This window comes from Typopeltis vanoorti, chromosome 5 (genome assembly GCF_054136105.1).
Source record: "Typopeltis vanoorti isolate ZY-2024b chromosome 5, IOZ_Tvanoo_1.0, whole genome shotgun sequence".
In the NCBI taxonomy this organism is placed as follows: Eukaryota; Metazoa; Arthropoda; class Arachnida; order Uropygi; family Thelyphonidae; genus Typopeltis; species Typopeltis vanoorti.
This window is the reverse complement of record NC_143553.1, coordinates 84,959,961-84,972,097: the sequence shown is the minus strand read 5'-3', so window position 1 is coordinate 84,972,097 and position 12,137 is coordinate 84,959,961. Positions and strand designations below refer to the sequence as shown.

Below are 12,137 nucleotides of genomic sequence, written 5' to 3'. Positions count from 1 at the left end.
ATGGATATCAGTTTAATGTGGAAAAATGTAAAGTTTTGCATTTTGGGATAAACAGATTACAAGCTGTGTATTACATTGATGGCACTGTACTCCAGGGAATAGATGAAGCTAGAAATTTAGGGGGGGGGGGGTAGACAAAGAGTTAAAGTTTAGAGGATGTATTGCTAAGGTAGCCCATAAGATTACTTGGCTGTTGAAGAACTCATTAACAAGTAGAGATAAGGAAGTTGTTACTCCTCTTTATAAGGTCTCGATATGTCCACATCTGGATTACTGTGCCCAAGTCTGGTCTCCTGAGTTTCTTGTGGATGAGGAAGTGGTGGAGAATATTCAGAGGCAAAGTGACCAAGATGGTGAGTAGTCTGTGGAATGTTCCCTATTAAGATAGATTGAGGGTGTGTGGATTGGAGAAGTTGGTTGATCGAAGAAAAAGAGGGAGATATAATGGAAACATTTAAGTTGCTTAAAGGGTTTTATAGGATTGATGCACAGGAAATGTTTCAGCACTTGGCTGAAGAACAAGAGGTTATCCTTGGAAATTGAATAAAGATGTGGTTAGTAGAGATGTGAGGACTAGATTTTTTGCTTCGAAAGTTTTGAATGAATGGAATGGGTTGCAAGAGTCAGCTATGAATGCTTTGTCTGTTAATGGGTTCAAGGAGAGGTATTATAGATTGTGTGGATAGTTTGGGTCTCCTGCGATGAGCCTTTGGACATGGTGGAGGTGCGTATACAATAATAATAATAATAATAATTGATTATGCACCTACCAAGAATTCACTTACGAGGGTGGTCTGAAAAGTTCTAGGCCTAACAATAAAAAACAAATTTATAATTTCAATTTTATTTTTATTTTTCAACATAATCATCCTTAAGACTAATACAACAATTATTCCATCGATGCTATAGCGCCATTATCCCATCCCTGTAGTGGTTCTTAGTAAGTGCAAAATACCCCTCTACAGCTGCAATCACCTCTTGATTAAGAAAAACGCTGACCAGTGAGGAAGAGTTTTAGTTTTGGAAAGAGATAGAAGTCAGAGGGAGCCAAATCTGGGGATTAGGGTGGATGTTCCAACAATTCATAGTGCAGATCCCTTAATTTTCCCATTGCCAAAACACCTTTGTGGACAGGTGCATTGTCCTGATGAAAGATTAATTTTTTCTTCTTCAAACCAGGTCTTTTCTCAAGAATTTTTTCGTCTAGTCTGGTTAAAAGATCGGAATAATATTCCCCGGTTATTGTTTAACCCTTTTCAAGATAATTAATAAACAAAATGCCTTTAGCATCCCAAAACTGATGCCACGACCTTTCCTGCTGATGGAACAGACTTTGGCGCTGAACAACCGGCTTCTGTCCACTTTGACTGCTGTTTGGATTCGGGTATGTAATGGTGAATCCAAGTCTCATCCATAATAAAAAAATCAATGCACAAAATCAGTTTTATTCTTGTTAAAATGTTCCAAGCACTGTTCAGAGATTTTCATGCGAGTGCGTTTTTGATCTGCTGTGAGCAAGCGCGGCACCCATTTTGCACAAAGCTTTTTCATTTGCAATTCTTCATGCAAAATATATCCTATGCATTTTTCTGAAATGCCTATATTCTCAGCAATTTTGCATACTTTGACTCGCCGGTCATCCAATCCCATATTATGCACTTGTTCCATGATTTCTGGTGTTGTTACACTTTTTGGACGTCCTTTATGTGGATCATCTTCAAGGCTGGTACAGCCATGTTTAAACTTGGCAGCTCATTTCTTGATTGTCGAAAATGAAGGAGAAGAGTGCCTATAAATATTTATGGACTTTGAATGAATTTCTTTTGGCATTATACTTTGTTACAAAGAATTTTATAACCACACGATACTCAATTTTATCCATTTCGAGGTATACAGACAACACTTTTGCTTCAGACAGCAGTATAAAACAAACTACTTGATAGAATGACTTGCATCACATGGATGCTTATGACAGCTGTACCAACTTAGAAAAAAAAACCTTGCCGATAGTGTTGCTATCTATGGTCGAGGCCGAGAACTTTTCAGACCACCCTTGTATGACAAATTTAACTTTTTTACATAAGAGTTCTATGGTATATTTAATACGCAACACTTCAGAATGTTCCTGTTCTCTTAAGATGTCTGTATGGTCTGTGATTAGAACAAGCAGTTCAAAACAGCCATTTTGAACAGCAGTCTAAGGCAACTCTAATGTTAAAGATTATTTTTTTAGATTATTTAATTTAATCTAAATTATTTAAATTTAGATTATTTTTCTGCCATTCTGCAGAAAAAGAATTAGCAGACATCGTTGGTACAGTGAATAAATAAACTTCAAATGTTATCCTCTCACAACATGACTATTAAATTATTTCAGGAAATTACAACGTATACTAAATATTAATTAAAAGAAACTTTAATCAATACTTCTTATGTATCGGCAATGTTACATTGCTATCTTCGTGGGAACATAAAACTACGATACGTGCATGCAGGCACTAACAGTGAGCAAATGAGACTGAAGAGAGTAACTAACGTTGTTCCTAGAGTCCTAAAGGTGTCTCCCCCCCAGCAGGCTAAATTGGGTTGTCTTGGCTGTTGGTCTGATGTTGTCATGATGCAAGCTTTCCAAATTTGGGGCAGTCTCATGCACCCATTGAGGTTTGGGAAGTTTTTTAGACCTGAGGCTGATTCCATGAACAATCTTTCATATTTATATTTGTTGCGGTGTAGTAAAATAGCTTTCTTCCATCGTATTCTGTGGTGGATATCCAGAGCATGGTCCGTAAGCCCAGAATGGCTATATTGGTGGAACTGGATGTTTGTGTTTGGATACCCCGATATTAGCTGTCCTGCTGCCTGTTTGGCCATAGTAGGATAGTTTAGAGCTGCAAGGGACCTGGTATACTCCAGGTAGGTCTAGGGGAAGTGACTGTTCTTTGGTGGAGCAGATAAGGGATGCCAATTTCTTATGTGGTTTGTAATGGGTCATCAGGTCATATTTCTTTAGGATTTTGGTTAACTTTTCAGAGGTGCCTCAGATGTAAGGAATGGCAATAGATTTAGTGTAATCTTGGTTATGAAGGAGGGGGGGGTATAGTTAACTATTACACACCATCAGGCTGGCGTGTAATCAGAGTGTCCAGGAAAGGAAGACTGTTTTTTTTTTTTTTTTTTTTTTTTTTTTTTTTTTTTTTCCCAAGATGAACTGGATTCTGGGGTGTTGGTTGCTTAAGTGTGTTAAGAAGATGCGGAGTGTATTTGAGTCATGCGGCCAAAAGCGAACACATCATCCACTTAGCATAGCCAAACAGTGGGTTTTATGTAGGGCTGAGTTTAAGGCTTTTTCTTCAAAAGTCTCCATAAAGAAGTTGGCTGGGGAGGGGAGGGAGGGAGTGAACCCATGGCTGTCCTCTCTATCTGTTTGTAGAATTTTCCTTGCCAAAAGAAATAATCTGAGTTCATTGTGAACTGAAATAGGGCTGAGATATCAGGAGGAAATTTGACTTGGATGAGCTCTAAGGTATCTTTCAGTAGGACATTCGTGAATAGGGAGGAGACATCAAAACTGACCATTAAGTCAGTGTGTTGGAGTGAGAGGTTTTCTATACTGGCTTTGAAGTGGGCTGAGTTTTTTATGTGTGATGGTGTGCTGCATGTGAGCACTTTGGCTAAATGTTTGGCTAATTTGTATGTGGGGGAATCAATGCCATCCACTATGGGACATAATGCGACATTTTTGTTTATGGATTTTTGGTAGTCCGTATATTCGGGGAAGGAGGAGTGTAGAGTTAAAAGGCTTTACTTTGTTAGTAACTTTCTTAAGGAGCCTTTGGAGTGTTCTGATTTGGGAGCTGGTGAGATCATATTCAGTAGTTGAAGCCAAGCAAAGTATCCTATGGAATGATGCCTGCCTTCTCTGTAGAAGCACTTCTAAATATGAATGACAGTTCTGAGACCCTAGTGCACACCCAAATTTAAATCAGAAGGATTTCCTCTCTATCCTGAAAGGGTTTGTCACTATTTGTTTGTTTCACACTGATGATGTACTATTTGTTTCAGTATGAAATATTTCTTTGCTAATTTTCATTAAAGTTATGTACTGTGTCTTTTATGTGTTTCACTCTAGTTTGTTTGTCATAAAGTAAAAGTCTGATCCTGATATACTCTATTTAGTCTGAACCCAACTTGTTCTTCCCAGTTTCTCTTCTGAGTTGCTGTTAGCCTCTTTCCAAGTGCTTTTGCATAAAATCTTACTTGTAACACTCAAAAGAAAATTCTGATTTTCACTTTAATTTTATTTCCCTTTTTATAGATTTATTCTGTGATATCACAACTCAGATCTAGTATTCGACCATCAGATCAGGTCCTCTCAGTTATGCCCACTATAAAAATTTTATACTTCCGTATTTGAGCATTTCTTGTTGATTATTATCTGCTCTAGCTACCTTTCTACATTTATGTTTTTTTTTTTTTTATTTTATATATAAGAAGAAGAAAAAGCTTTAAGATGTGCAAGAAAAATGGAAAGTGTTTTTGTTTCTCATTTGATTTTCATTTTGAATGCCATCTATCTTAAGAGTGCCATATTATTTAGGAATAATCCTTAGACATCTGAATATCTCTAACCCGGAACCATGAGCAAAATTATAACATCTGTTATCTCACATGATTTCTGTCCAGCTAAAACAGAAAGAAAAAATATAACAATAAAAAACAAATGATAAGTATTCCAATAAAGTGATATAATAATAATAGACTTTGGAAAAAAAAAGATTAATAAGTAAAATCATTGCATATCTTACAAAGACTTTATCCAACAAAAAATTACCTGCATTCATTTTAATCTAATTGTAGATATACATATATTTGTTATAACTTAAAATAATGTACAAGATTAATTATAACTGGGTTTGTATTATATAGGGAGAAGATCACGTTACAGAACAAGAAGAACAGTATCATGCAGTTGAATTACACAGAGGAACTCGTGGATTTGGCTTTAGCATTCGCGGTGGAAGGGAGTTTCAAAATATGCCACTTTTTGTATTAAGGATAGCAGAAAATGGACCAGCACATCAAGATGGCAAATTGCAGGTTTGGCTTCAGATTGATTATCATTACAAATGCTTGTCATGTCTATAAACTGATACCCCCCCCCCCATTCAGTCAATATTGAGTCAATAACTCTTTCCCTTTATCAAGTTGTAGTTGTTTAGGACTTCATGAGGAAGAGGAGAAGCAGGTTCACTGTGTGTTTGCAGTTGTACTTAAAAGGGATATATCCTCTGCTCTTGTTTTAAGAGGCCCTAAAGAAAGCAAAGGAATGATGGCTGCCACTTCAGTGAATCAGTGACCAAGGAAGTACTTGTACAACAGATACACACACATGGCTGAAACATTACATCTTGAAATAAGGGCTAAAGTGGGATAGGGATCATCTATGAGCCAAACAAGAACTAGCGTTTCCATTATTTTTATTTCACCTGCTTTTCTAATGCACTCAAAAAATGCCTCCACTTCTTTCTTAAGAGAACCTTCTGTGTGACAAATAAGTTTACTAAAGAGTCGCAAATAAATTTCATTGTACAAGTTGCCATTTTGAACTTTGCCCATGTAACTACTTGAAATTGCTTTCCAAACAAGAAGTTTAATTTATCTTCATGTTCTTCATATGTGTTGAATTGTTGGAGTATGTTTTCAGTTTCCATTTAATAAGTTCATGAATTACTTATTTTTATCACAGACTTCTTTGGCTTAATTTATCTTGCATCGGCAAGGTTTGAAACTTGCCCTCATTTCATTCACTGAAAGACAAAATATGGACATCAAAATTAGTCTTTCAACTTGTACAATACTTGAAAAATAGTACATACATTAACAGCCTGGTCAGCATTCACTTACTGTCCACTTCAAACTTAACTTACTGAACCAACTGCCATTCCTCTTAATTTATTCCTTCTCTCTTTCCCAAAAACCACACCCTTCAGCTGTTCAAGAAACATATCAATCCTTACCATCATGCCTACATAAAACACTGATAGGCTCTATGTTTTGTGACCCTTGTGTTGGGGACTGATATATATATATATATATATATATATATATATATATAAAGGAAATTTGTTAAAAAATAATTGATATTGCTGAGTATTAAATATATTATTCGATTCTTTAAGGATACTTGTGACATTAGGATTATAAAATATATACATGTTTACACAAGAATATTATTTAATTTGCCAATTTCAGCCTGAATATTACAGACCATCTTCAGTGGCTACATAGGAATAGTTTTAAAAAACAAGGTGGAATACGAACAATTGATCATTCACAAATAGAATGAGTCGCATGATGTCATATCGCTAGGTATTAAAAGAGTAAACATTTTTTTATCATGATTAAATTAAAGATATTAATTCAGAAATTCATGTAATAATCTTAAATAACATTAGACTAATATAAAATTAAGATTATTCATGTAATAATCTTATGGTTAGTTTTGATATAGAATCTTTATGTACGAATGTACCTCTCAAAGAGACTTTAGAATTACTTGCTGACATCTTCCCACAAGACGTTATAAAGTTATTTGATTTCGTAAGCTCTAGCCAACTCTTATTTGGAACACCTAGAAGAAGTCCTGTTCTCATCTATATTCCCTGAACCATCCTTTTGGGTTAGATATATAGATGACATCTTTGCTGTATGGCCTCATAACAGAGACTCCTTACCTTTTTAAGCAGTATCAATTCCTTACATCCTCGTATAAAGTTTACCATGGAGATTGAAAAAGACAACGAGTTATCATTTTTAGACATTCTCCTCATCCGTTCACCTTCAGGTATTCTTACAACAACAGTTTACAGAAAACCAACTTTCACAGGTTGTTATATTCTCAAAGAATCTGCCCATCATCCTTGTCAAAAAACAGGAATCATAAAATGTTTAATCCGATGAGCCAAAACTAATTGTTCAGCTTCTCATTTATTACAGAAAGAACTTTCGACTATCAAACATCACGTGAAACTAAATGGCTTCTCTGAAAAGAGTACACAACATCTTTTCGATTCTTACAATCCAACACAAAACAGCAAAGATCCAATATGTCGAGTTCCAATTCCTTACATTTCCAGGATTTCAGAACCAATTTCAAGAATTCTGAAGAAATATGATTTAAGCCACTTATACACCTATTAACAAATTATCCACCCATTTTCCTTCTTCTAAAGATAAACGCTCAACTATGTCCCTACCTGGTGTGTACGTCCAGTTTGTCCAAAGTAGGAAAGATTACATTGGACAAACTGGACGCTCTATAAAAAAAAGAATTCAAGAGCATCAATCATCCATTCAACACAATAAACCTGAGAAATCTGGATTAGCTCAGCACGGAATAGAAACAAGCCACAACATCCTTTGGTCCAAGACTCTCCTCCACAGATATCGCTATAAATTTGAACGTTTATTTAAAGAAAGTGTGGAGGCCTTACTTCAACGTCCTAACTTGAATCGTAATGACTGTATATTTGTATCAAAAATTTGGGAAAGTTTAATCAGGATAACACATTTTTTTTTTTTTTTTTAGTCTAATGTTATTTAAGATTATTACATGAATTTCTGAATTAATATTTTTAATTTAATCATGACTCTGATAAAAAAAAAAAGTTTACTCTTTTAATACTTAGCGATATGACATCACGCGGCTCGTTCTATTTGTGAATGATCAATTGTTCTTATTCCACCTTGTTTTTTAAAACTATTCCTATGTAGCCACTGAAGGTGATCTGTAATATTCAGACTGAAATATTTGGCAAATTAAATAATATTCTTGTGTAAACGTATATATATTTTATAAATATATTATTCAAACTTCTGTTTACTTAGTTAAGACATCTGTTGTTGTTTCTCTCTTTAAAATATATAATCATAGTGCTTAACTTTTAGTGGTAGATGCTTGTCATAAGCAAGTGATCATAAGCTTCTATCATGACCTTACAGATTGGAATTCTGAAGTGACATGAAAACTAATTTAATCATTGAGATTTTTGTTAAACTTGAAAGCATATATATGCGCTACTTCTTTCTTACATAATATTGCCTCATCGAAATTCTCTTGAGAGGCCAAATAGAAGTCCAAAGTAAGTATTTTGTATATCTCTACCTCATGTCTGAAGTGAACTTAGCAAGGTTTGGACCAGTAATTCAGGTCACTGAAAATTAAGCATCACCTGCTTACGTTGTATGTACTGTCGAAAACCATTCTGAGCGTAAAGTTCCCTTGATTAAGAAATATGCATTTCTTTCTAAAATGTTTTGTTTATAATAAAAACAAAGTTTTAGTGTGGTTTAATGAGTAGTGCAAGTATTACTTGTACTATTGGTCAGATGTGCTAGCTAACTAATTTAAAAACAATCAAGATTGTCATGTCAGGAAGAGCCCAACAGCTTTTATTTTTATTTTATTTATTTATTTTATTTTATTTTTTTGAGGAATATTAATGACATTAAAGTTCTTCTGATATTGCTCAAGCAATATGATTTGTCATTCCATGTACCCAAAAGCTTTCAGCATGTGAATATGTGAACAAAAAAATGTTTCATATATTAACAGAATTCTTGGTTACATGATATGCTTATAAGGCAGCCAACCACCTCTTGCTAGTTTCTATGTCGTATCATTTCATGGTCAGAAAAATAAAGGTATGCTAAAATATATAACATCTAATTAGATTTTATATATATATTCTGCACCAGTTTTAACAGAACAAAAATCCCTTTTTATCATTAATTTTGAAATGCAATATTGTTTCTTTATTTTGACTGATTTTATTATCATTTCACTTTTTTTCTTTCTTTTTTTTTTTTTTTAATTTCCTTTATAATACCTAACAGAGCAGTGCTGAATTTTACAGCTGATGACAAGATTGTCTTTTCCATCAACAACTGCTCCAACAGAAATGTGGTTAGGCCAGGTGAATCAAGGTCCTCCATTTCTTTCCATCCTCCCATATTCTTTCTTCATGAATGTTATTTCAACTATCTTCTCTTGTCTAGTCTCTCCACCTTTTTTATTATTTTCCTCTTGGCCTTTTCCCCCTCAATTTTCATTTTATGCTTCCTTTTCTTTTTAACTTTCTAAACTCATTACACATCCAAACCACCCCAAGCAAGAGCTCACAAGCATTTCTTCAACACATTTTAGTTCCAAAACATTCCTAAAGGCCATATTTCTTATCTTATTCTTGTTTTTGCCAATGTTGTCCTCAACACTTTCGTTTCCATTGCTTGTATTCTACTTATGTCTTTTTTTTGTTAGGCTCTATGTCTTGGTTGCATAAGACAAAGTGGACAGAAAGTAACTTCTGTTAATCAAAAGCATACACTTCAGTATGGAACTTTACATTCACAAAGTCGACTACTTAGCACTGCTATAAAAAAAATAAAAAAAAGCTTTTTCCCAGCAAAATTGTCCTTAATATTTCCTGATCTAAACTTCCTTCACTAGATAGTACATGCACTTCTCCACTCCCCAAAGATTTGAAATTTTCACTACTCTTCAAGACTTGCCTGTAAAGTCCACCACCCTTAACTTGTACATCTTTTTACAATTTAAAACCATGCTTTCACCTCTTCTTGTAATGAATATTTAACCATGTTGTCTGTTGCACTGTTCTTTTTGTTCAGTTTCTTCTGAATGTGCCCAAATAATCCACATCATCTGCAAACATAGATGTTTCTTCTGTCTGGTTGTTATTATTGTTTTTTTTGTTTTTTTTTTTAATGTGATTTCTAATCACAAAAGGTTGCAAGCATATAGTATGTTAGTATACCATGAGCAGGCTATGGATTTTTTTATTAATTTTTAAAATTTTTACTTATTTTTTATGTAGTCCAGAAATCCTGTTATAGAGATCAAACATGTAAGTTTTCTGTGCCACTTCAGGCTTCTAATAAGCAACGTGGTAGTCTCACACTGGACAAAGAAATTCATCTCCCACCTAAAGACAATCGCAAACATGGCAGAATTCAAACCCTGTGACATATTGGTTGTAGAGCAGATATGCTAACCGCTCAGCTAGCCAGGCTGGCAAGGATGCTATTCACCACAATGAACAACAGCACAGATAAGACACTTCTTTGTCACAGTACATTATTAAATGTAAACCATTCAGAGTTTTCAAATTTAGTCTTTCCACAGCTCTTACATCTAACATACATATTCTTAATTATAACTTTTTTCCCCCCAAACTTTCCCAGACTTTTTTCATTGAATCCCTAAAGCTTTTTGCAAATTCAGAAAATCCATAGACTTTTCCAGATTTCCATTATCTCTCAAATTGCTCATAGATCTTATTGCATTTTTATCCCTTATATTCTTGTTACTATTATCTTTTCATAAATCTTTGTATGACACAAAATGCTATTCCTCTATAGTTACTACACTTCCTTCTTGAAACTTTTTATATATTGGGACAATAATGCCCTTGGTTCACTCATCAGGTGTCACCTTCTTTCTCCAAATCACTCTAAAGATGTCATAACCATTTCACTCTTGCCTACCAAAAGTTCCCGTTCCATTTGATGCAACATAATCAGATTTTCCATTCTTCATCTTCATTCTGGTGATGAAGGATATATTAGCAATATATGGTGGAAATGAGATGATGCAAAAAAAAACTAATAAAGATCTAAGAGAAATACTTATTTGAGGGGGGGGGGATAAAAACGTCTGTAATGGATCAAAAAAGAAGTCATGCTAAAAAGGCCTTTTACATAATGTTCTTTATATATGATTATTTTATGTTATTTATTTTGACATATTCACTTCTGGAAATGTGATATGCAATTATGATTTTTTTTCTTTTTTTTAGGTTGGTGATCAGATAATTGAAATAAATAGCATTAACACTAAAAACATGACACATGCTGAGGCCATTGAACTTATTAGACAAGGTGGCAATTCAGTACGCCTGTTAGTGAAGAGAGGTAATCAACTTCCATCTGCTATCGGTAAGTTTCACTGTTTTTAAGCCTGAAAGTATTTCCTTCAAAAGTCATATTATATAACACTGCATCAAAATATTAAAACAACTTGTAAAGCAATCTGATATGCATTGAGTTACACAACATAATGCCACCCTTGTTCACTTACTTTTTTTAATTCCTTACATATTTGCCAGTCATATTGTAGACCTCTTCAATATGAATGTAAAACAAAAAACAAAAAAAAAAAAAAAAAAAAAGCAAGCATCTATGACACAAGGATTATAAATGCAGACATGAAATCTCAAGTTTTAGTACAAACAGCAAAGTCTAATTGTAACTGAAGTCTTCTATAAAATCCACTCTAAAAAAAAAAAGTATTTTAAAAAAAGAAGTCCTGTGTTAAATTTGAAGCTTGATTGTGCCATCTTGTTATGTTGTCAATCGACTGTACCAGTTATGTTATTCCTCACCTTTGTATATACATCCAACCTTTTGTTAGTCAGTCATGGAGTAAGCTAACAATGTATTACATATAATTTTATTTTAGTTGGTTTAAAATGTTTCAGATTCATATCCATGATAGTGCATTGACTTCAAAGATCAACATGTTGTGTATATTAAGTACTTTACTATCTCTCTAAAGAGATCATATTCTCTGTACAATTACAGTTGGTAAACAGTTTATACTATTCTGTATATCTTGGGTGGCGATGTATGTTCTTGCTAAATACAGAGAATAACTATATAGCCATTCTAGAATTGCTCTATATGAGCTCAAAGAAAATTTTCACTCTATGACTCTCACAGTTAAATTCAGTTCTAAGGAAATAACATTAAATACCATGCAAAATCATGACAATAGCATTCTGTTGAAAGTTCTATGGTTTCTTTTATTGTTTTTATTCAATCATTCATTCTGTCTTATCTTTCAAATTCCCTTAGAATACTAAAAAAAAAAAAAAAAAAAAAGTTAAGATCTCGCTTGGCTAATATACTTGTGTATGTCTTCTAGCAAGCAAGTCTCCTTAATGTGTCTTTATTTCATTTTACTGAAGTAAGCATGAAGAATAATTTCTCTGGTAATGAAAATATATTTAACTGGATAGTTTTAAATGCTCTTTACTGCATTCCATATTGCTTCTTGGAAC

At 33.8% G+C, this 12,137-nt stretch overlaps 1 protein-coding gene across 4 annotated transcripts in view; it reads left to right on the top strand.

The window, feature by feature from the left end:
- LOC150106609 (membrane-associated guanylate kinase, WW and PDZ domain-containing protein 1-like) overlaps positions 1-12,137 on the top strand; it is a 494,883-nt gene that overhangs the window by 461,671 nt on the left and 21,075 nt on the right. For all 4 annotated transcript variants that reach the window (XM_090393225.1, XM_090393223.1, XM_090393226.1 and 1 more), the window contains 2 exons: positions 4,927-5,097; positions 10,875-11,013. In XM_090393225.1, the coding sequence (XP_090249351.1) occupies positions 4,927-5,097; positions 10,875-11,013 (310 nt within the window). The remainder of the gene's footprint in view (positions 1-4,926; positions 5,098-10,874; positions 11,014-12,137) is intronic.